The sequence below is a fragment of the Lichenostomus cassidix genome, chromosome 1, assembly GCF_008360975.1.
Source record: "Lichenostomus cassidix isolate B80296 chromosome 1, HeHo_3.0, whole genome shotgun sequence".
NCBI lineage: Eukaryota > Metazoa > Chordata > Aves > Passeriformes > Meliphagidae > Lichenostomus > Lichenostomus cassidix.
This window is the reverse complement of record NC_139479.1, coordinates 39,367,051-39,392,425: the sequence shown is the minus strand read 5'-3', so window position 1 is coordinate 39,392,425 and position 25,375 is coordinate 39,367,051. Positions and strand designations below refer to the sequence as shown.

Below are 25,375 nucleotides of genomic sequence, written 5' to 3'. Positions count from 1 at the left end.
CTGACAGCTTTCGTTTTTTTGATGGCAGTTATACTGAGTATATCTGAATAGCAGGGATAAAATCTTGGTCAGACTTGATTTCTTTGTTCGTTTCATGCAATAACATTCGTCCTTCAGTAAGCACAAACCCACCATTCTTTCGCAAAAACTCTGCCTTGGAGTTGAAAGGCTTGCAAACTCCTTACAATGTTCTTACAAATTTTGTGTACAGTTAGCCAAAGTAACTGGGTAAGCAGTTGCAGTCCTCCGGTGCTGGTTACTTGCTGTCTCAGTGCTGCTGCCAGATCACCTGTTTCTGTGAGCCTTAACCTCAGCCCTGGACTGCTGATGGAGTGGAAGGAAGGTAGTGTTGGGATGGGGATATGGACTTTCCCAGCCTGAAGAATGAACCTGGGCACTGAGGGTGTGTGCTTGATGATGTCAAAATATACCCAGAAGTCAAGGGTGGTGGAGGTGGAGAAATGCAGTCTGGAGGCTGATCCCACCTCAGTGCTGCTTGTTGGGGCTATTAAGGATTGCTTATGAGACGTGGCATTGTTCATTGGGTTGGTCTCTCTGATCAGCTACTCCTACCTCTCTTAACTGGTAGTTTTCATAACCAAGAAATGTATTTCCAGTAGCCTGATAGTTTATTCATTTCTGGTTTAGACCCTTTAATCCACAGTATGTACTCATTTATCCTTGTCTGTAAGGAAACAAATCATCGAGCTGGCGAGGGGATTTTATAGCAGGTTCATTGCCATGGTTTCAGACATAGCCTAAAAATAGATTCAGGAAAGAATATTCTCTTTCCTTCACTCCCTCCCCCAGCTCTAACTAATTGGAATTTCCTTTTTTGTTTGTGTATTTTTGTTGTGGATTTACTGACTGACAGGTCAGTATTTACTGACTGACAGGTCAAATTTGTTTGATGTTTTGTTTTAAAGAGGAAAGTTCATCGTAGTATCTAATACATTGGGGAGTGACTTCCCTGGTAGTGTGCCAAGGCTATTACCTCCTGCTCCTCTCTCCTATGCTTCAGTAGTGCCACTCTGGTAGACTGCAGCTCATTACAAACCTGTGCAATAGCCCGAGATATGTGAGGGGCCATGCTGGGGATACCTTTGGTAATTATAACCTTGACATTCCCTTGTGCTGAGCAGGAGAAGTGTAGAGTACGTAATGATGTGCCTTTTGCAGCCTGTGCTGCTGCCTGAACAACATCCTCCTCCAGAGTCTGTCTGGCAGCTTTACTGTGCCTCCTGCAGCCCCTCAGCTAGGATGTTGCAGGCAGTTTAAGGATCATGGATGTAGCTAGCACGACAAGTTTTAAAATAATGCTTTCTGTACAGCAATGCGTGGGCTGCAGCTGCAAGGAGCTAGGGGAGGCAAACTGGGTGACCTCTGCTTCCCCTTCTTGGTGTCCTTGCTGGGACAGCATCAGAGCTACACAGCTTTGGCTGGTGTGCCTAGAGCTTGCTTGGGCATGGCTTCACTACCTCCTGATTGCAGTGTTGTTTGTCTTTGAACATCAGAAAAAAAGATGTGGAACACAGCTTGGCAATTAATATGGTCTCTTCTGATGTGTACTGGCTAAACTATGTTTAGCTTCAGGTTGGGCAGTTGAATTTCTCCCCCCTCCCCGCCTTCAACAGAGGTGTTGACTGCTTCTGTTAGCGGGAGTCCTAGATGCTTTTAGATCTCTCTCCCCAGACAGGAAGGGCATGGGTTGGAATCACACTGATGCCTTGGATTTCCTGCATTGCTTCCTGTTGAATTGCTGGGCCAAAAGCTAATGGGGGGAGATACTGTACTCAGTGTTCAACTCCTGAGGCTCACAGTGTGCCAATTTATGTTGGAAAGCAAGTAAATAACCCCACAGCAGCCTTATCGACTCATATCTTTTAGTGTCAGGTTTTGGAGCAAAGGGAAAGTGTTCTGGGTTGAATTGCCAAGGGGAAAAATCCCGTGTGGTCTCTTAGTAGGTTGTTTGGTAAACAAGGTGTTGGTTCTGCTGATCCATTATTCAGCACCAATTTTCTTTGACTGCCCACGAGGAGCTGCAGTAAGTTTATTTGTTTGTACGTGTTACTGCTGGTATTGGGCCTTTCCTTTTTTCCTGCTGCTGCTTTTGTGGTCAGGGTGCCCTGACCTTCCTCTGTAGGGACTGAATGGAGAAGGGGTGATGTGATGTCAGGGTGCAAATATGTTAGTGAATGGGCTGCAGTGTATTGCTAATTCCTTCTCTTCTCTGTTTATTTACCGGTCATAAATACTTTCAGACTTCCCCATTCTTCTGAATCGATCAGAGTTTTGTCTTCTTTTTCCATATGCCGTGTTGGACAAAATATATATGTTTAGGAAGAAGGTGGTACCAGATAAGATAGCACTCCTTAAGGTAGGTCTGCTATTCAGACGAGATTAAATCTTTTGAAGTCTTTTCTATTGCTTGTATGCTGAGCTGCCTTGCATTTGGTAGCTGCAACATGTGCCTATGCTTCACTGCTCCTCCCTGTGATACTCTGCAGTATTTGTGTGCCTTCTTTGGCAGCTGGAGAGCAGAAGAAGAGCAGCCCCCGAGTACAGATGAGGAAAATGTGCCATCTCAGCCTTCCACAGAGGCAGGAACCTGCCTTGACTTGTTCGTCACCAGTCCAGGACACAGGGGCTGGGCTGGGGCACTGGTGGTCAGGTTGGCTGTTACTTCTCTGTTCCTCCCGGAGTGGAGGTGAGTTTGTCATTCTTTTGGAGGATGCATGCTGGGGTTTTCAAAAAATACAGGGGTTGCTGGTTCTAAGGGGTGGAATTGCATTTTTTCCACATTTTTGTGAATTTTTTTTTCCCAATTTCCCAATCCAAACTTTAGCTGAAGGAGTTCCTCCAAGGATGAGAGCATGACTATCATCTGTGTTCAGTCATGTGCTCCCTGGGGAGAAGTGCAGACTGCTTCATGCAGGCCAGCCCAGATTGCAGAGCCACGCCATGTTAGTGACCCTATGAAAATACAATCCTGTCTGATGTTAGAGGCGAATATTTTTCATTCCTGGCAGGTGTTTGCATATTCTCTGAGTGGACTGCCTTTCTGCTGTAGTGATTTAACCCCCTGAAAATAATCTATGCATGAATTTACATAAAATAAAACAAGCTGCATAATATTACGACAATGCATGGTAGATGATCACCTCCTTCCCCTCCCATCTATCCAACACTTATGTCATTTTACATCCATTTTTGTTCTCTCCAATGCATCCAGGCACTTGTTTTGCTCGTTGGGCATCAGTGTGCTTCCCATGGGAAAGCTTCTGTGTGTGCATGCTCTTGAAGTGTTCTGAGCTTTCATGAGTGCTTAACCTCCTCCACTGAAACATGGAGAGACTGGGATGTGTGTGTGACTGGGAGTGGTGGATGGCTGGAATCAGACAGAGGCTGTATATGTTTGGAGGAGCTCTCAGGTTGCTGGTGCATCTACAGGAGTAGAGAAGTTGGGAGCAAGGTGAAAGCAACTAAAAGCAGCCAATCCTGTACTGTTTGTTTTGTGTGTATAATGAGATGTAATTTGAAATCAGATGCTTCACTTATAGACGTTGTAGGAATTGGAATATTCGCATTCAGGAGTTATGAAAATTAAGGATACTGTTTTCTGGACTCTCAGGGTAATGCCAGTCATGTGATTTGCTTTCTTTAAAGTTCACATAAGAAGCCAACACATCTTAATACTTGGAATATCATTATACATCAGATGCTATTTAAAGAACATGATTAATGTTGCAAAGCAGAAGTTCATAATGATGTAATTCTCCCTTTTTGTGATTTATGGCATGAGTTTAATTATTTAGTTGCATTTTTCCCCCATGTAGCAATCTTTATGTTATTTGTTGGGTGTGGTGGTAGTTCTCCTTCGGCAGGGTGCTGTCCATTACACTGTCTGTGAGAAAGCTCTTGTTCCTTGCCTTTTGCAGGTGTTGAAAGACAAAGGTGGCTCAAGACAGCTGATGGCCTCCTGCTTTTAAGGAACTGGACTCAGTTCTCAGTCAGAATTCCCCACATTGTTAGAAGTGATTTAATGATTAAACCCTTGAGATCCAAGAGCTAATTTTCAGGAAGCCTCATGCTCCTGGATGTAGCCTGTAATTGTGTCTAAAGTAAGCTGTGGGCTGTGAAATACTTGAAGCATGATTTGGCCCTAAGAGTCTCACTTTGGGAGTACACAATCAGTGGGTTTTCATTCTGTTTGACCTAGATCGATAAATGGATTTAGACTCCTAGTGGAGCCAGTATCTGCATGTCTTGGGGACCTGGGTTTTCCATCTGTAATTTCCCAAATAGGAAGTAAGGATATTGTGATGCCTCCTCCTCAAACAGTCATGGATTAGGTACTTTTTGAGAGAGTCAATCAGCGTCCAATACAGAAAGCACAGAAAGATAATTGTTAATTCTGTCTTAGCAGTAGATTTCAAGTAGTTAATAAGCCTTAAGGATAGATCAGGGTGGAAAAAAGAAATCCTGAGTGCCTTCCCATAATTGGCTGTGCTCCCTTGTGCAGGGAAACAGGCAGAGTGGTCTTTGGCAGGTCCAAGGAGGGAAATTGGTAAAGGTTATGGTGCACAAGAACAGGAAGGAGTATCTTGTAGTTTGACAACATGCTTAAATGTAAACAATTCCTGATTCTCCCCTCTTCCTGTAAGTTGTGCAGTTCTCCCTTACTTAAAGAAGAAAATGAGAATTTGTTCTGTTTAAAAATGAAAGCTGCTATAGCATCTGTAAAGTTTAGACTCCTTAGTGGGGATTTCTGGCACTGGGGTGAGAGATGGGAGCAGCAGACAGTCATGCTCCTCTGTGCTGCTTTCACCCTCAGCAGGGAGACCTCTGCCTTGTTGTGTACATACAGGACAGGGCTGTTGGCTTCAGATCCCACCTCTGGAAGGAAATCATAGAATCACAGAGTATCCTGAATTGGAAGGGACCCACAAGGGTCACTGAGTCCAACTCATGGCCCTGCACAGGACAGCCCTGAAAATCACGCCATGTGCCTCCTGAGGATGTTGTCCAAATGCTTCTTGACCTCTGACAGGCTTGGAATCAATCCTGAGGAATCTGTCAGGAATAAAACTGATGTCATTGTTCATGCACAAGGAAATAAGCTATTTTCTATCAGATGTGACATACTTTCCCCCCCTCTCTCATTTGTCATTGCCCTTCCTGACAATCCTTTTGCACTTTTTGGGACCTCTCTTCAGTTTTGGCTTCTTATTCTCTTATCTTTCACCTGCAGTTTCACTTCCCTTGCAGAGTCACTGTCAGACACCAGACATCTTGCCTGTCCCAGCCCCCCTTCCCCATCCTTTTCCAGTTTTTATTTCACATTTAGTCAACTTTTTCCTTTTTCCTGCCTTGTTTTGTGCACTGCTTAGAGATCCCTGGCTCTCTTCCCTGCCTGTTGCGCTTGCCCTCCCTCCTGTTTTGGGCCCTTGTCCCAGCCTGCTCCTTCAGCTCCCTCAGGCTGGCATTTGTCCCTGCTGCACTCCAGATGCACTCCTTTCGCTTCCTTGCTGCCCGGGTGCCGGCAGCCCGGCCATGGCCAGCACAGGAAAGCTGGGCTCCCTCCTTGCCAGGGCCTGGACCTGCTCCAGAGCCTGGAGCTGCTCCAGTTGGGCAGCCATGGAAATGAAAGGAGTCTTGGGCTCCTCTGTCCCCAGGCTGGCGCGTGCTCGCCCGCTCTGTGGGTAGCCACTGGGTTGCCACTGGGAAAGTGTGCGAAGTTCAAGCGTGCCCAGCAAGGAAAGACTCCTGGGAGATCCTGCCTATTGACTCCCTAAAGGTCTTTGCCTGCCGTGAATGTGCTGTATGCTACCATCGGATATGGGTATAAAAAGTGATTTCCGTGTTCAGCATGATCTAAAGTTACTTGAGGCTCAGGAGCCAAGAAAGGAATATGAGTATAGGATGTTCTCCAAGGGAAGGAAGAGCAAGCTAATATGCAGTGTGCAAGCTTTGCCCAGCACAGCAGTGTCCTCTGCCGTACTGCTTTACTGGGAGCCTTGTATGGAGTGAGAGCTGTTAAAGTCTTCCAGGAAGCATTCATGTTGTTGGATTATTTGAAATGTATGATTTATTATGTCCCTCTTTCTGCTTGATCTTTCACTGTCAGCTTCTGCCACTTGATACCTGAATTTTAAAAAGGATCTGAGTCCTACACCTCTCTATCTTGCATGGATTGTAAAGGGTGTTTTGGAGTGTTGTTTCCAGTGACATTTTGAGGAGGTCAGTGCAGATTGGTGGGCTGCTTTGGCAGTATTTGTGCTTTCTCTTCTTGCCAATGCTTCAAGGAAGAGAACAGGACAAGAGAATTGGTGCTTTCCACTGTTCCCTTTAGTAGTAAAAAGTACAGATTCCACAGGTACGCTTTTTCACACCTCTGAGCAGGTGAGTAATTAGTTGTGAGATGTAACAAGAAACCACAGGGATGTAATCTGTACCGAAACAGGTTTGTTGATAAAGAGACAATGGTGTGGTTGAATAGGCAAGCTCTTCTCTAGGTGCAGCTTCTAATAGTGCTGTGCTTTGGAATGACTTCTGTCAGTTTTCACTGTCAAGTGAGTTGCAGTGGGAAAAGACATTTGTTCTGCAGACACAGCAGCACCTACTACAGCTGGACCTGTCTTATGTGAAAACCCACCCTTGTCTGTCTCCATGAAGCATGTATAATACTTGCATTTTAGCCAAGCGTAAAATGAGGAGGTACCTGTGGCAACAGTGTATCTGTCTCACAGTATCTGAGCTGTTCACTGAATAAATGCAGTGTTATCAATTATCTAAAGACACAAAAGTACCATATCTTGAAAGATCATGAGAGCTGTCATAGGACAGTGATTGGACTGTGATGCTCAGCACAGGTAGAGTCTTTCACTGATTGAAGTGTTTGCACAAAGAGAAATGGGTTAGGAACATAAGGAAGTTTGAAAGTTTTGCAGGAATTTTTAAAAGAATTTTTGAAGGAAGAATAATAGTATAATTTTAAAATACTCTAGGGTATTTGAATCTGAATATTATACAATCAAGCATCATGACCCATTTTATCTCTGATAGGATGCAAATGAGTAAGTTAAGTTGTTTTCTAAACAGCAGTACATAAAGCAATTTTTTTCTTCATGGTATAAGTATTTTTTGCTGGGTACTGTGTCATTATTAAGTGTGGTATTTCCTTGGTCAAGAATAATAAAGTCTTCTATAAAAAGATCTAATTAAAAAGAACCAAACAAAACAATCCTTGTATATTCAATTATATCAAGCAGTTTTACAAACTTATAAAAAGTCTCTTTTGGGAGCAGACATTTAAATATTTAAAAACTTCAGGAATTCTTTTCTGGTTTTATAGTGGGTTATATACTGAGCATACAACTTTGACCATAAATATGTTTTTCCTGGTGCACAAGCTATGTAATAATTTTGTGGAAGTCTGATCACAAGCTTTGGGCATAAAGGAAACTAGTCAAGGCCCTTATGGCCTCAATTTAACATGTTTGGATAGGAATGATCTGTGACTGCCCAATGCTAAACACTGATGTCATCGTCCTCTGTGGTTTGGAGCCACTGAGCTGTAGGGGTACCTACCCCTCGAGTGAGCACAGTGTGTGTGCTGCAGCTGCTGGGCTTCTGCTCCCTGCTCCTGCAGCACACCATCACAAGTGTGGGGCTACCTGGTGGCTCTCAGCAGGACAGAGAACGGGATCAGGCACACTGACCACAGCATTTTGGCCCTCTGGTAGGGCTCTGTGTGCTCAGGGCAGGGAGAAGTTCCTTGGAAGGGCCGCTGAATGCCTGAATTAGTCTCTGGTGCTCAGCAGTTCTCTCTGGCTTGCATTTAGGCAGTGTGAATACCTCTACTGTATACTCATAGTTGGTTCAGAGAAATAGCATTTTCCCTGAGCTGTTTTATTTCTCAAAACCAGGACTGTATCAGATTTTCCCCCAACTGCTGAACAGTAGTATTAATGTAGTGTGTTATTTATTCTTTTGACATGTTTTTATTTCATGGAAAACGTCTACGTTATGCTTGAAGCTGGGTATGAGTGCTGGATCCCTTTCAGAATTCTGTTAAATCTGGAATTAAATCAGATTACTTTGTTCTACTATAAGCACATTCGGCTTGGCTTTCACATGAGGTGTTGTATGGGTGAATGAGCCCAGAGCACTCCAGCTGGTGCAACAGCTTTATTTATGCAGAGTGATGGCATGAAAGGGTTTTGGAAAATGCTTTTAATGGCTTCAGCATTGATTTGTACCACTACTGAACCACCAAACTGCCTTAAGTTTTTACCCAGTTTGCTTGTGTTTTCTAGTGACAAACTGTGGCCTCAGGTGATGACCCAGTTAATCAGGAAACTGCTGGTTGGAAACACAAGAATTGAGGTTTTCTTAGACTCTCTTTATATGTTCCTAGCATTTACCATGTGGCAATAAAGTTTCCATGGTCTTTCTGTTCATAATGTGAAATAGTTTTTGGCCCACATAATGATGCTTTTAGATCTCAACTTCAAAATGCTTTAGGTCTTCATAAAATGGTAACATGTACTTTCTCACTTCTACAACACATTTTATCATCAGTGAAGGATTAGCTGGGTGATTTCAGCATGTATTTCATGCACTCATTACTCTTAATATTTTTTCCTTAATTTTTTTTTTTAAATAACATTTTGTCACTTGTGTGAGCATGTTGAATTTCACTGGTTTTAGTGCCAGAATTGGCAGGTTATGCAAAATGGAAGGGTTGTCAATAAACTGTAGTATCTAAGTTTATGATACGTAGCTTCTTCCTCAATGTAGTTTCTTATGCAGGCAGTTTTGTCAATGGGTTGAAAAACATCTCAGAAAGCAGGTTGGGAGTTCACAGTGAGGAAGAAATATCCTGCCCCTGGCCCAAGATAAAGCAGAAATTTTGTAGCAAAGATGTGGTCTTGTCCAGTTGTGAAAGTAAAGTGTCAGGAAAGTATTTTCAATAGAAAACAGTGTTGAACTTCATGTACAACTATGTGATAAACACGTACATGGTAGTTAAAGAGTGATGCAGTAAGTGCAAAGCAAGTGGGCAACATTTAATTCAAATTTTAACTTGACTAATAGTAAATGAAGCATTTGTGTGGAAATACCTCCCTTTGGTCTGTTAAGGGATTCATGGCTCCACAAGATCCCTGTTTTGCTCAGACTGTGCCTTTGGATGTGAAGTGAAAACATAGTTGTTGGGTGAGAGTCACTAATTGAGCAATTGGAGCTAATCATCCCCTTGGCTTAGCAGATGAAACACTAATTTTCCTTCCAGGAATAGCCAGAATTACCTGTTTGTACAGTGCCTTCAAGTAGGCTGATTTAAAACCTGAATTAAAAGTTTTAAAATTGGCTCTGTTTGTTTGAATATGATGTGGGCATTCCTGATTAAAGTAAGTGATGTTGATCATGGTAAAAGGTTGCCAGGAAGGGGTAGTGAAGAACAAAGTGAAGAGAAGTCTCCAGAGGTTGGGAAATAGTCATAATCAGTCCAAAGAGTAATTTGTATGAAGAGTTTCCGAGGAGTTCCTTTGAGAGGGTGAGTGTATGAAGCTTTGCTTACTTAATTGTTCACTTACATATGTACAGTGGCTTTGCTTGCTTGTGTGAGATGCAAGGAGGAAAACTATTTCTTGCCTGCAATCAGTTCTAATGCAGCCTTGTCCAGAAACATAACACATAGTGGATCAATATGTGTACTGACTTGTTCAATATCATTGATGGCCATCAAAAGTAATTGTAATGTTGTAGGTTAAAAGAAAGCATTTGTAGACTAGATTGGCTTGATTCACTGAGCAATCCATGTTTGTGCTTAAGGGATGAGGTTTTTCAGAAAGGCAATTGGAAAAGCATAGATAAATCTATTGCTGCACTTGTTGATAGATCTACTGACAGGTGTGTGGCTGAGGAAAAAAGATAGCACACATCAGATTCGTGCGGGATGGGACTGTTCTTTGCTGACATCTGGCAGAAGAATTGGAATCTGGGACAGCTGCTAGTGACACAGAATTGCAGACAGTTTTAGGACCTGAATGCAATGAAGATAAATGAGCTCCAGTTGGAAGCTGAATGGCCCTAAAGTCGGAAATGAATGTGTGCACTCTGAATGCTGTACTGATAGGCTTGCAAGAGGTGTTTTATGTCCTGTGCAGTCATAAATGCTCATTGTTTTGGACTTCAGGCTACATTATTGGCGTACTGAATAGTTTGAGTTTTTAAAGCTTTGTGTTACTGCTCCGATTCCTAAATTTGACATAGGTTTCAGGCTCTAGCTGGTTTGGTGTTAACAAGTGTACTCCATTGCTTTACAAACCTGAGCACTTAGTCTGTCCATCTGCATAACCATCCCATAGAAACTGGGTCAAGGGATAAGACAGTGTTATTTAGAGGTTTTCAGAGTCTGACCAAGATAGGCAACTTCATGGGCTCTTTTCATTTTCAGTACAGGTGATGAAATTTATTTGTTTAGGGATAGTCATGCATAGTTGAGGGCATATTTTATTGCTGCAAATTTTAGAAAGTCTGCAGAATGCTAAAGAATCCAATTCCAAGAATTGTTTTTGCAAGTCTCTCTCTGAATTTTGGTAGACAGACATGGTGTTTTCTTGAGCAGTCAAGTTATTCAAGCTTATTTTTTTGTGTTTTTAGGGACAGGAAAAAGAAAAAAGACATCTGTGTTTATAAATTAGGCCTGGTTAAGGACCTCACCCTCCATCTTCTTTTCCACTGATGGTACAGGGGACTAGACCTGAGCTCTCTTCTTGCTGGTCTTCTTGACCACACCTCACCTTGAGCCTTTCTACTTCTGACTTCATGAAGCAGCATCACTTACAATGTTAACTTCTCTTGTTTGAGCTAGAAGACAGCCTAATGGTACAGAAAAATGGGCTTTTTATTGGCTTCCTTCTCTGTCTGGGTATTGTGAATTTGAGCAGAATGGGCAGACAAGAAAAAGAACACAAATCCTTTGTTGCAAGGTTTCCTTTAGAGTCTGAGCCAGACTTAGTCTGCTGCGTGCAAGCAGAAAAACAAGACATCCAGCACCTGTGTCTGTACTACCACCCTTTAAGCTTGAGTTATTTTTTTGTTAAGAACTTTTCCCAGTTCTCTGCTTCCACAAAAATGCTGGATTTTATCAAAGAAATTATAAGTTGGACTTCATTGATCTTTTTAGGTCCCTTCCAAGAAAAGATATTTTATGATTTACATTAATTATCATATTTGCTTTGTAAAAGTCTGCCAGAGACTTGCATAAATTAACTGGCATAATGTTTCACTGTGTAAAAACCTGAACTGTAATGGCCTTCTGTCTGCTTCCCTCCCTTTCAGGCTGAATTTTAGTTTCTGTCTTCCTGGTCCTGTTGCCTTGTTACTTTATTATTATTTTTTGACATGGGTTCAAGATACTTGATTTCATTTTTATGGTAATTCTGATGTATTAATGGAAAGGCAGCATCATCGACAATTTAGGCTTCATGTATGGAATTTTCCTTTACTGAAGGTGTACAAGTCTGCTCAGTGCTTTTGGTAGGGCTATGCTCACACCATCCCACTGTGCTTCAGGCTTCCCCACCTTTAAGAGGAGTGTACTGAACACTGTGCATCCTTCTGTTTCATGCTGTGAAAATATGTCATAAAGGAAAGCAAAGGAAGTGGAAAGGGCATAGATACATGGTACCATTTTCCCACATAACAGGGGTCTTCAGGCTTCGGGAACCTCTTGCATCAAATTCTGAGCCCTGGTCTGACCTAAAGAGCAGAGTAGTTTAGGGATCAGAGTGGCATCTTTTCCAACATGATGTCTGCTGTCATTTCAATCTGCTGTTTATTGCTTCTATTTTCTTCAGTATTTTTTCATTTTTGTAGCCCTTTATTCCTGCCCCCCTCTTCCCTGCCCCAGGCCCAAGTGCTGTTTATACTCCAGCTCCCTTTAGACTAAGTTTGATACTTTTTTAACCCTGCCAAAGAAAAATATGTGGAAATTTTAATTGGCCAGAACCTTTCCGATGCTATAAAATGTGCTTGCTTTGAGCATGGAGAACTGAGGTGGCTTTATGCTGAACCACATTGTAGCCTTTGTCCAGCTACTGCATAAGTGTATGCAGACCTTAAATTTTTAGTCTAAGCATTTAGTATTTGTATAAAAGGGTTATTAATGTGTGGTTAGAACAAAGCAACATCTCCTAATCCATCTAATGGCAGTTGTAGGGGTTTTTTGTGCCTTCCAGGTGCTGTAAGTAGAAAAAGCTTGAGTCAGCCCAGTGGCCTGACAGCAGCTGGCTGGTCTCAGCTCACCCTGGCCTTGGGTTTTCCAGCCTGCTGAGAGCTGATTCCATTTGCTATCCCAGCCAAGGACAAAACACTGAATTGTGGCTTTTTGAGTTAGGTGCAGTGGCTCAGTCCGAGAAGGGTGAGAGTCAGTGCACGGCATCAGGCAGGACTGTGTGGGTGAGAGCTGGGAAGGAGCAGAAGGGGACAAGGCTCCCCCATGGGCAGCTCTGCTGTCTCAGTAGCTTCTCCCCTCATGCAGGTTGGGATGCAGGTTTGTCCTCTGCAGTGCACTCTCTCCATCTTGCAGGTGCTACAGCACTGCTGAGAAGGGCACTGACATCCAGTGAACTGGCAGCAGAAACAATGGACTTGATTTTGGCCCTGGGTTTCAACAGCTGTCAGAAGGAGCAGGCAGAAACTCCTAATTTTCAGTGTTCAGATGAGTCCTTTTTTGTTTACTGCTCTCTGCTCCTGTACTGCTTGTCTATCTCCACATATGTTTCACTTAGAGCTGTATATATTGGAATCTGGTGGCTGCTGCTGTTTCTTCTTCATTAGCACCCTCCCCAATTCACTGTCATCTTTCTACTAGAGTGTCTTTGAATTTCTCCATCATTTGTCCAAACCTGATCCATCTGTTCATCATGACAGACATTAGGTATCCTAATCTCCTCAAGTTTGCTCAATGTTTGCTTAATACTCTTCTGTTGCCTTTCATGACCTTAGTTCATTGTCTCCTAGATCAGAGCGATATAGAGAAAGGTATGCAGCTTGACTGATATGCTGTGTTATTTTAGAGAGCATAATTTTTAAAGCCTCTTACATAAAGGTGTAATAATAACATTATACTGATGTTATGAGAGCAGCATAGTGAGACTAGTGTCACACAGAAAAAAAACTTAAATAACGTTCAGTGCAGCACGCTGATGTTTAGACATACAGATTAAAAAATTAAAGGCCTGATTTTCATTTTCTAAGTAGCAGATGCGTGTAATCAGGGTGGCCAGTAGTTCTCAGATCTTTGTTTCCAAAGGAAAATCTGTGTGTATTAGTGAATGGTTCAATGTATATACGTAAAACAAGAATTTCTGTATTACTAACTGTTAATAATAATAAAAAACCTGTCAGCTGTATATATGGAGTAGCTTTGCTTGTACTTTTCTGCCATGATTTTTTTGACTCCTAAATTTGTGGGTTTTTTATGTGTTTCATTAAGTTTATTAGTCTGTCTGAATGTGTGTGTGGGCCACCTAGATCATCTAGTCAGAAGAACATTTATAGAAGGGTTCAATGTCTGTAATATTTCCTTGCATTGATTATTTAATGGTATCCCTTGAACTGACTGGATTGATTCTTACATTTATGATTTAATGGAAAGAGCATAGCCAAAAACTTCTGTAGTAACACAGCAGTTGTAGAGGTCCTGTCTGCCTTCTTGGTGCTGTCTGGGGTGTGTGGTGACTTCGGCAGAGCTCTTAAAGCAGCTTTTGAATTACTATGAACATGGACCATAATCTTTGTGCCCTCTAGACAGGGTGCCTGTGTTACCTTTTTAGGTGATCCTGTGTACTCCACACACAGGAAATTCAGATTTGTTTGTAAAGGGGCCTGAAGTCTTTCTGTGTAGAGCTTGGTGTCTTTTCTTCTGGAGTTCCTGCCTCCAACTGCAGCTTTCTTGTTGGCACTGCTTGTCTTATAAAAAGATTCAATTTAGTTATTTTTAAAGAACAAGAGAAATGTAATTGGTTCTTCATAGATTTTTAGATTGCAGTGATAATTGAGGAAAATTTGCCTCTCTGGTGGTGGTTGGCATGGACTTTCGTAGGTTTCACTGGCATCTCTCCAACCTTGATGGGCAGGTTAGTGCTGAATCCTTGCAAAAGCCTGCCTGCATTTTTTTCTTGCCTTTCACTTGTGTCTGGAGCTGATACTTAGAAGTGTGGGATCCATAATTTTTAATTCCCTTCCTTCTCAGCTAGCATTTCTTTTAATCCAAGTGCTGTTTTAAAATTTTTTACGCCTAGGTACTTGCTCTGTAAAAAATCTGTGGGAACAGATTAGTCAGGACATGGAAGAGTAATGTGTAGTAAATTGTAATGTGTAGTTTATCCTGCCAAAGACAGGGCTGTTTTTATTCTATCCTTATGGTGGGAACTGGCGTCTTATTACCTGTCACTGTTCTTTATAGTATCCTGTAGTACTGGTGATGTATTCACTAATACATGGGCTGTCTTGTGCTTCCTTTTTTTCCCCATAGAGGCTTCTCAATAATTGTAACCTCAGAGTTAATGCCAAACAGTGATTGGCAGTACTCTTCTTATGCCTGTGTTCAGCTGGAAGGTTACATTTCCATTTGTGTCCATCTGTGTGCTACATGTTTTGGTCATTGATCACCATATAAAAGTCATACAGAATGAAAATGCATTTACCAAGAAAGATAAATGGATCAGTAGAAGTGGTTTTCATCAGAAATACAGCTAGAGAGTCAAAAAGCAGGGTAGGAGAAGTGAAATAAAATTCTAGTGTGATCTGTAACATTCAACAAGTAAAACTTATGGTGCTTGAATTAAAAAAGAAGGTTCAAAGTTGTGCCAAGTAATGAAGAATTTCCCAATCAGTGTTGGCTTTTTTTCTGGCCTTCCCGTTAGTGTGTCCTCACATCCTTGGCTCATCAGTGGGATCAGACCAGGCCCCAGGTCTAGAGTAGCTCTGGTCCCTAAAGTAAACGAAATATTTGGGCTGTGTAATTGGGGTCATACTGTAGCCCTTGGCTTTCCTATTTCATAGACCCTTGTCAAGCTAGTGGCTGCAAAGAACCAGAGAAAGCTGGAAGGAAAAAGTGCTGATATAGCCAAGAGGGAATGATGATCAGCGAGTAGTGAATTGTCCCACCTCCCACCTGCTCTTCTCACCTTCCTACCTTCTCTGGGAGTCCTGTCGGAGGCTGATAACAGCCTGATTCACAAATAAATAAAAATGTACATAATTAATTGAAATCTGGGTTCTGTTGTGCTCTATTTCCAATGTGGTTTTATTTACTTTTCCAGGAGAAAAGGCATAATTTTCCCTTGTGCAGTACTATAGCCTGTGTATCAGCCTTACCACAGGGAGGTGATTAGCCTGTATTTTGTATTTTGAAAAGTGTAAAGTTTGCCTGATTTTCTTGTCTTCATATGAGACATTAAGAAAAAATTGTGATGGCTCTTACTTTTTGTTAATGGTCATACTAGCTGTAAGTATATATACCATAATGCTTATGTCCAAGTATATATATACCATATATATAAGTATATATACCATATGCTTATGACCTTCTTTTTGACTGATATGGTCTTCTTTGTCTTTATTCTTTTATCAGATATAAGAAACGCATTTCCCTAAACATGGGTGAAACAGAGCAGAGACCAACAGCAGGATCCCGCTTAGGAGCTCAGGAAAATGCTGGCATCAGTACTTTGGAGCATGGACAGAAACCACCTATGACACCTCCAGGAAAGCTTGTCTCTATCAAAATTCAGATGCTGGATGACACACAAGAAACTTTTGACATTCCGGTAAGGATGTGGAGGTTGGGGTGGCTAAGGATTATTCATGCATTTCTGTAAGTGCATGTTCTCAAACCAGTTCTCTTTTTATTTCAGCTGTGATTGTTTGGCTAATGAATTCGTGTTGCAGAGAAAATGGCTGTTGTGTATATCAGCATTAAATAGATGATGGTGCAATAGAATAACATTAAACAGGGAAGTGAGCTGTAAATCACAGTTGTTAATTCCATTTCTGTTTGAACAGCTTCAGAAGAGGTGAAAGTCCTTGGTGGTTTTTTTCTTCAAATACTGTATCAGTGGTTTCCTCTACTTTCTGAACAGCTGATGTATTTCCTTGCTTCTGTTCTGTTCTTGATCCAATAAACTGTAGATCTAAACTGATTTTTTGGTCTTTTCCTCTGGCAAATCCTTAGGATAGTAACTCAAAATCATTGAAGTTTTCAGTAATTTAAATCACTGTTACATGCACCGAGTGCTCTCACACAGGGTAAGTGCAAGGAAGGAAGAAAAGCAGTCTCATCTAACGTTTCTCTGTACCCTGTTGAAATTAATCTAGGTTGGTCCTTGCCAAGGAGAAAGAGTTACTGCTGCTTTTGTGTGTGTTTGTGATCAGTAGAATCAGTTCGAATTAGTTTTGATAGCAAGACTAATCCACTTTCACACAATCTATCTGTTAGTAGCCACTAATGATTTTAACATGCCATGCTTACTCAATTAACATGTAAGGTGGTTAAACACTGTTGCTGTTATGGAAGAGTACCGGAATGTATATTTTTCAAAGTCTTCAGGGTTCAGTGAATAGGAAAGCAGAAACCTGAGTTCAGATTTCATCCTTTGTTACTTGCATTTTCTGTAGCCATGGTAATTTCCATGCCTTCACTGGTTCAGTTTTCCCTTCTGTAAAATGGAGGATCACCAGTGAGATACAGAGATCTTAGATACATAGTGCCCTGGAAAAATGTTATCCCTATATTAAATATAAAGGAATTCTGATTAGGAAAATTATCAGCAAAAAATGTTTATAATGTTTTTATGACCTGTTTATGTGTCTTTGTTTGTCTGTTTTCTATGTGTACATGCACATGCTTTTTGATCTGCACTCTGTTGCTGTTTGTGATCCAGCTACAACTGTGTGTTCAGTCTCAGATTTTATTTTAGTGAAAGATAAATTCTCTGGACAGGCAGGTTATGTGTGAACTTAACTGCCATCAAGTGAAATGCCTGTGTATGTGGCAACTTGTTACGCTTTTATGCCATTCAGAGTGCCTGTCAAATATCCATAGCAAACAGTGTTTAGGTAAAAGCAGTCTTTAGATAATTGTTGCTGTTCAAAAGTGTAGTTCTAGTTCAAATTACCAAACACTAATACAAATTTGGGGCTCTTTTATATAGTATAAATATCCCTATTATTAGAGAGATGAGTTTGTTTTTTTTTTAAGACATTTGTAGATGCTAATTCACCATACTTTGAAAATTGAAAATGATGTACAAACACTTAGCAGAAACCATTTTGAGATGAGGTTCCTTTCAGTAAATATTTTGGAAGAAAATGTAACTGATATGTGGATGCAGTGAACCCTCTAACTCCAGCTTTGCTTCTGGGAGTTCGAGAAAACAGTATTTTTTGATCTTTAATATTGGAAGATATCAACATTTCATTTATTTTTACACTTCAGCAACACCTGGAAGACCTGGGGATTTAAACAACTCTGTTGAGATCACTTCAATATAATTGTTTGTGGAGACTTTTATTTCATAACTATCACTACTTGAGGAAAGCCCAGTTAGTTTGAAAGTCAAATCTTGTGGTGAAATATGCAGGATACTTAGATACAAAATCTTTTACAGCAGATCCCTAAAGCCTTTTGTTTTTAGGCTATGCATAGCCAAATGGAGGAATACACATTGTTTTCAGTCTGCTCTAAAAGACATTAATTGTTTTAGTCCCATCTCACAAAACTGAAGACGTTTTAATACATCTAAATTGAGATGTTTATTCATGTTGGAAACCCCGTGTTCCCATTTATAAGCTTAATGTTTTTAGCCAGATTGGTGCAGTATACACAGAAAAGGAAAGTGATACCATTTCAACAAAATATTTTAGGAGCAGCAAGTGTGGCCGTGGGCAGAAGATGTTAAACATACATGCCTAAGCACATCTGTGGGCTTGCTTTTCAGTGCAGAATTAAAGACTTTTTGCGTGGTTGAAGATCTGAACTACACTTTCCAAAACTTCAGCTGCTACAATTGTGAAAATAATGTTGCAAATACGATACAAGTATAAATTGAGAAGGATTTGTGTTTCCTACAATTTCAGGAATTTTGCTGCACAGACTTCTCTGTGTTAGCAAATGAGCCAAACTTGGGGTGGTTTTATTGATGCTTGTAGTGTGTCTTATAGGATGATATGAAGTTTATGATGCTAGTTTATTATTTGCTCATGAAGTCTGAGTAAAAACGGAAACGGATACATAAAAATGGTGCTACTTCTTCCTGAGTTTGGGGGAACTAGTGAAGTAGGTGGGACTGTCCATCTGCCCAGTCCTACCTCTGTGCTACTCTTGTTACACCCTCACCACCACTGCCCCATTAGCTATAAGACCTTATCTGTGTGGTATTTTTATTGGGTTTGTTATTGTTTTGTTTGAACGTTGTCATGGTTTTGGGTTTTTATTGTGTGCTCATTTATTTTTTCTTGTTTATTGAATTTTGTTTTGGTTTGTTTCTAAATTATATTCCAGGAGACATGATTCAATATCCTTGCTCTTGAGCAATCCCTTTTCTCACATTGTATACAGATGACTTGTTACTATTAGTGCCAAATCCATCAGATTTCTATGTCTGTTCTGTATATAACAAAACAGGAGGAAAATATGACCTACTTCCATAACCCCCCAGTGCTGCTGTTCTTTGGGCTGTTTAAAAGCAAAGTAACTCCCATGTCATTTGAGTTTCTAAAGTTTCTATTAATTCTTTTGGTGTTAGTGCTTTGATGCCATCTAATCATACCATGTTTGGCTCATTGTATTACTTCTCACAAGAAAAAAATCTAAACAACGAAAAAGAGAGAAGAGAGATCCACATGCTTTCATATGGGCCTGTAAACGATATTTTTTTAAATAGGAGAACACCCAGAAAATATGTGGAGAGAGTTTGTATGGGAGACCTCAAAAACAGAAGCCACAATGAAGGCCTTTTCATCGATTGTTGCAAATGCAGTATTGTAAAGGAAAGGAATACGTAAGAAAAATCTTCTATGCTGTATATTGTTAACAAACAATATTTCATTGCAGAATCTTCCAACATTCCTATATTCCAAAAAGCTAGTGAAAACGTGAATAGATAGTCTTGGATCTGTTACACACATCCAGTTAGCTGGTTGTGTACACGTGCTTGGAGGAGGGGGAAAGGTAGGCACTGCTGTTTAAAAAAAAAAAAAAAGATAACATGACTTTCACATTGTATTTCCTGCATTTAACATATAAGAAAAGTATAAAATTCATCAGTTACCTTTTTGAGCATATTTTTGTCTCTTCAGTATGAGAAGACAAATTATGTAGAACGCCCTTCCCTCTTTTTAGCTATTCATCATTTTATGACTGTAAAATTCTGTACCTTTAGTTTTTGTCAGTCAGGAACTCTGAGATGAGCTAGATGTCAGCTGCAGTTGCAGGTGATTCGTGCCTGAAAATCAGGCCATGAGTCAAGAGTTCATGATCATTCAGCACTTGCAGCTGTTGGTCATGATGTTTGCTTTGTGGAGGGAGTTATATGAAAGCGTGGAATATATTTTTCCCTTGCTTTTTGTTTCTAATTTCCACTTTGGCTGTATTTACTGAAAAATTATTTAGATATACTAACTGGAGACTGCAGAGGTGCAAAATACAGCATTCTGTTTGAGCTAGTGTTTGGCTGAGTTATGACTATGTGATAGAATGAGCAAATACATTTCCTTTCTGCTAAGTAAGAGGACAACAGCTTTAGCTAAAATGACTAATGTAAAGGAGGAAGAACATGTTTCCATCTGCATACACATAATGATAATAATATACAGAGTGATCTTGGGCATATTGAAAGGTTGACAGTTCAACTTGAGAAACCCAACATTGCTAAGTAGAGGTTGTGTGTTGTACAGTAAGGGTGGAGATGTACAGTTCTGTACTGCTTGATTTTTCTCTGCTTTTATTTCCACTCACCTAAGTTAGTTGAAAGATTCCATACAGCTGTAGCAAAACTTACAGATTTTCGTATGTTTGTTTTGATATGATCTTCCCTATAGATTCAAGGCAGTTTAAGTGAAAATGAAATACAGTTTTTAAGGAGCAGTAAAAATAGCTGATGACTGCATCTACTTCATATCCTTCTGGGAAAAAAACCCTTTCATGTTTAGTGTCTATGCCATTTATATTATATTTGCTTTTATAGTTGCTTCATTGCCAGAAATAATCTGGTTTAAAACTACTTCTAAATGTAGAGTCAGTGTTGCTCCTTTCAAGTTAATGCTGAAGACAAGACTGATTCTATTGTTACACTGCCAAGATGATTTGGTGACTCAGACCAGGTTTAACCCTGACTGATAGGATGCTTGTCACTGATCATATCCTACTCTCTGGGTGAATGAAGGTGATGTGACTGGAATGATACTTTTGATGCTAAATAGCAAATGAGAGCTTTTTTTTTCTTTTTTGGCATCAAAGGTGAGTTCAAAGTATGTCACAGGAGGGTAGGATTCTTCTTTTGGTTAGGATTTGATCTCTTTAATTAAAACCAAACCAAAGTCCTCTTTATTCTGTCTGCAAGCAAATAGTTGCTTCCTTTTTGTGGCTGTCTTTTGGAAAGACCAAAACATGCTTGCCTGTCAGATTACTCAAGTTTATTAAACATCTGTTTTTTGTATTGTGTCAACTTCCTTTCCCTTTGAATGTATTCAAGCTTTGTGAAACACGAAGGGTTGGAAAATGTCATCTGCTTTGGGGGATTATCACGGGTTTCTTAAGCAACAGGAGTCTCTTAATAGAAAGCCGGGTGGAGGTGTAATCCTTCGTAAACATCACTTGTAAACATTTTATTTCAACTTGCGCTTCCCTTGGAAGAGAAAAGCTTCAGGTTACCTGAGAACAGAGAATAAAGACCAAATGGTCTTGATCTACAACTATTTATCTTCCACTGGAGTTTGGATGTAGTACCTTGGCAGGGAATTTCTCTGCCTCAATCCCCAATTTTTCAGAGAGAACTTCATAATATTGTGGGGGCTCTCTTTCTTGAGGACAATGTTCTGGGTGGTTTTTTTTTGGTTTTTTTTTTGTTTGGCTTTGTTTTTGTTTGGTTTTGTTTGTTCATGCAGTCATACAATGGTGGTTCATATTCCCTTTGTGGGGAAAATGCTGTCTATTAGCTCTGCTCCTCACCAGCTTCAAGACAGTATGAGAGTGCCAGGAAAAACTAAATACTAGAAATTCTCAGTAGTTAATAGCAAGCATTACATGTGCTTTGTTATAAATTTCTACAAGTGCTGTGTTACCTATTACATTCAAAATTTCAGCCGCAGTTTTATAATTGTTTAACTTATTTTCTGTTACATTTATGGGCTATGATAATTGCCCTGTCCCGGGTATTTACACCTCTCCTCAATATGCACTTATAACCACTGAAGTAAACAATAAAAAGAGCATGAGACAGTAAGGCAATGCAGAAATGTAAAAGAGTGTTTTATGCTTTCTTAGCCAGCTTCAAGTTCAGTTCAATATGAATTGCTCTTTTTTCATCTTAGGAAGTGAACAGCAGGTCAAATGTCAGTTATTCATCAGTGTCTGAGACTTTCTTTTCTTCTCGTGCCTGAAATTATTTGACCATTGCTGTCAGACTATTTCCAGTGAATATCAAGCATTTAAATATAAACTAATTGTCACGCCAGCTCTGCTGGGTCTTCTGAAATTACAAGAAAAGCATTTTTTTCTATAACTCTGAAACACATCAGTTATATTTTTCTCAGCAGAATATTGTTAGTGGATATCCAGTTAACTGATTTTTGTTGACAAATGCTTAGAATGTCTTTGTTGAAAGGCAGGGTATTTTAGTGATGTGTGTTAATAATTTATGTGCTTTTCAAAATGGGAGAGAGAATAATCCACAAGCAAACTTCTGTAACCTGAGGCAGCAGACTGTTTAAACTGCTGTTTTCTTTGTTAAGATTCTGTAGAACGAATAGAATAAGTGGCAATGTAATTTTAAGTGCCAACAGATCCAGTCCATTTTCAAACTAGATTGATGTATTTGAAGATAACTGGGAAATGCATGTAATTTTCTTGAATGAATTAGCCTAACTTGTAATCAGGGAAGGCTTCTCAAGTATTGCCTTTTCACCCCTCTTGCTGAGCTGACTCACCAATGTGTGAGCCAGCACAAAGCAGAGGGTGGGGCTGTCACAGAAAGGGCAGCTGTGGATGCAAAGGCAGTGTGGGAGCATTTGTGAGCTCTGCTGCCCTGGCTGAAGGGGTCAGTGAAATCATGCACAATACTGGTGAGTGAGGCTGGATTGATGGTCTGCATGGGGAGCATGGGCACCCTCCCCAGTTACCTTGGGTCACTTGTTTGTACCAAGGGCGTTTCCTTGGGTCACTTGTTTGGAGGTGACAGATGTCCAAGGAACAGTGGGAGGTGTTTGCCATCTCTCCTCTTCAAAGTGTACATGTGTGGGTGGCTAGTGGTACAAGTGGAGGGTGATTTTGCTACCTCTACATTTTCCTGTTTCAGTGATGATGGGAGGGGTGTTCTGCCTCTGTCAGGAGTAGGAGAGCTGAACTGCCTGTTGTGTGCATCCTTCCCCTTGAGACTGAGGTTCACCTCTTTGGTCCTTAAAGATTTTAAAAGCTAGATGTCAGAGCTTCAGCTGATCATTTTCATCCATAGTAGGGTGAAAGCATGGTACATTGAACAGGCTACTCATCATGCCTGTTTCAAATGTGTATTTTAGGGTGAGATGAATTGCTCTGTGGAGGTGCTTGTATATCCCTGCATGTTGTTTTTTTCTGTTCAGTAGTAACACAGAATCATAGAATCATATAGGTTGGAAAAGGCCTGTAAGATCATTGAGTCCAACGGTATTTATGTAACATTTAACTATAAAACAGTATCATGCAGTTTAAAAAACTTGGAGGAAAAATTCTGTGATATATTATTTGTAGAGCCAGTATAGATGTAGATCACCCATACCTGAAACAGATCAGCTGGGTATCACAATAAGTAACATCCTCACACTTGCATCCAGTCAAATGACATGGCTATAATGGTTATCATAACCTATAAATCCAAGCAGAAACAACAGCCAGATAGGATTGATTGTATAAAAGGAGAGGAAATTTCTCTTCTTTTTCTTCTGGCAGTTCCCACTACGGGGACAGGTCTCTCACCAAGCCTCTGCCCACATCACTTACCTTTGGAAGAAGTGTAAAAGCTGCAAAACAGTGTGTGCCATGGAGGAAGAATGCATTGGTGCTGTGCTGCAGTGGTAAACATGCATGACATGATTTACTTAAGACTGTTCTTTGTTAACACAAGGTGGTCAAGCTCAAGTTACTTAAGCTCTTTATGAAAAACAGTTGTCCATGCTTCTGGACATGTGTTCTGGAGTGGCATAAAAAATGAACAGGATAAACTGGGAGAAAATAACTGCCTTTCTCCACCTCCTGGATTAAAAAAGTGTGTGTTGTCCAAAGCTAAAGAAATGCAGTATAGCTGTGATGCTTTGCCAGGGGTACAATCTCATGTTAGACTTGAGGCATTTTAAAGCACACGTAGTTTATAGTTCTGCACTGAGCCAAAGAACAGAAAACTTGGGCTCATATGTAAAGTACTACTGGTATGTGATTGTCACACAGTATGGTGAGTGACCATTCAGAGCACTGATTTTCAATATCTTCAATTGCAAAAGCACATCTGCCTGTAACGTGTTCTCTCACCTGTTTGACGAATGAAGGTACCTTTATTTTGAGATCTCTGTGCAGCTGCTTTTCACCATTATTTTGAGCAGAATGGAAAGCTATCTGTGCAAACAAAGTAAAGGATAAAAGAATAGCAAAATGTTCTAAATTATTCATTCATTTTCCTTTCAGTTTATTCCCAGTTGATCATGATCATCTATGAAGAGTTTTTGCCCGGTGACAACACAATGTTTTGGCATTAGTTCATCTTTTAGCACTTCTTTGGTTTTCTCATTTGGTACCTCTCGTTCTTTCCTTGCTTGGCACTAGAACATGCCACCTTTTATTGCTTATCCTTTTTGTCCTCTCTGCTTCTCTGCAGTTCTTTTGTAACTGCTGGTTCAATTCCTTGCTGTTGGTATTCTCCAAAGAAACAGGAGACAGCAGTGTGGAAAGGTGCAGGAGTGCTGGGTGTATCTCCTGGGTCTTTAACCAGTTTCATTCTGTGATGATGTCCTTCCTCAGTGCAATATCAGGTCTTTGTTTTACAAGCCATGTGTTGTGCTGCATAGGGAAGAAAATGCTCGTCACTTGTAAAGGCTGTATCTAGAGTCAGAACTAGGGATGTCTTCTGCCATGGCATAGTCACATTCTCATTCATACTCAAACTCTGAGAGTGGGAGGAAATATCCAAATTTTACCTAAGATAATTTGTAGTTTTAAAGTGAAATTTGACTAGCTTAAAATAAACTAAAAGAAAACCATTGTAACTAGGATGCAGTGATTAAAGCAGTGTATTTTATCTTGGTACAGTCTAAAGGGGCTTCAGCAGTTCCCAGATTTAAAAGCCTTCAGAAAGATTTAGTAATATGCTGTTTACCTGTAAACTTACCTCCACAGTTCCAATGAGCTGCCTGGACGAGGCTGTGATTACAATATGCACACACAATTTAATGTTGTCTTTTGCATGCCAGTGTGTAAATCACCTAAAATGCATGGCTGAAAATGTCTGCCAAAGCTTTTGTGCATATCTGAATAAGGCTACCATGTTAAAATCATTCTTGGATAAATATGTCAATTTTTGAATAAAAGGTGATGCATGAGGCACACATCAAGTGCAAGATAACTCAGAGAATACAAACAGCAGTTGCAGAAATAGATTACAATATCTCCTTTTCTTATCCCCATCCCCAAAATGGAGGCTTTGATAGAAATTGCACAAACATAATGCTGCCAGAATATAAATAGCAAATGGTGAATTATGACTTTGTGCCAATTTGCTTTTTGATGGCCTGTTGGCAGATGCAAATATTCATGCAGAGCACAGCAGCAGGGAGTTTTTTCTTCTCATTTCTTTCACTGTTATCCTCTCACCTGGTTTTCTGGTTGAACTTGGAGTCATTCCTTCCTTTTTTTCTTCAGTTTGCCTTGGTTTTATAATTCTGATCTTGTTCTCATGCCGTAATATTTTCATATGGTTCTTATTGAATTTAGAATTATCTCCATTTAGTAGATAGTGGACAGTATTTGTGTGTTGCTTAGTATTCAGAGGCTAAGATGTTGCTTAGCATTCAAAGGCTAGTTCTTTGTGCATCAAGGGGGACCTTTTGCTCTTCACTG

At 40.3% G+C, this 25,375-nt stretch overlaps 1 protein-coding gene across 5 annotated transcripts in view; it reads left to right on the top strand.

Moving 5' to 3' along the window:
* The window catches only part of FARP1 (FERM, ARH/RhoGEF and pleckstrin domain protein 1), a 202,440-nt gene that overhangs the window by 22,850 nt on the left and 154,215 nt on the right, over positions 1–25,375 (top strand). For all 5 annotated transcript variants that reach the window (XM_085057395.1, XM_085057394.1, XM_085057391.1 and 2 more), the window contains exon 2: positions 15,650–15,845. In XM_085057395.1, the coding sequence (XP_084913521.1) occupies positions 15,675–15,845 (171 nt within the window). In that variant the 5' untranslated portion in view covers positions 15,650–15,674. The remainder of the gene's footprint in view (positions 1–15,649; positions 15,846–25,375) is intronic.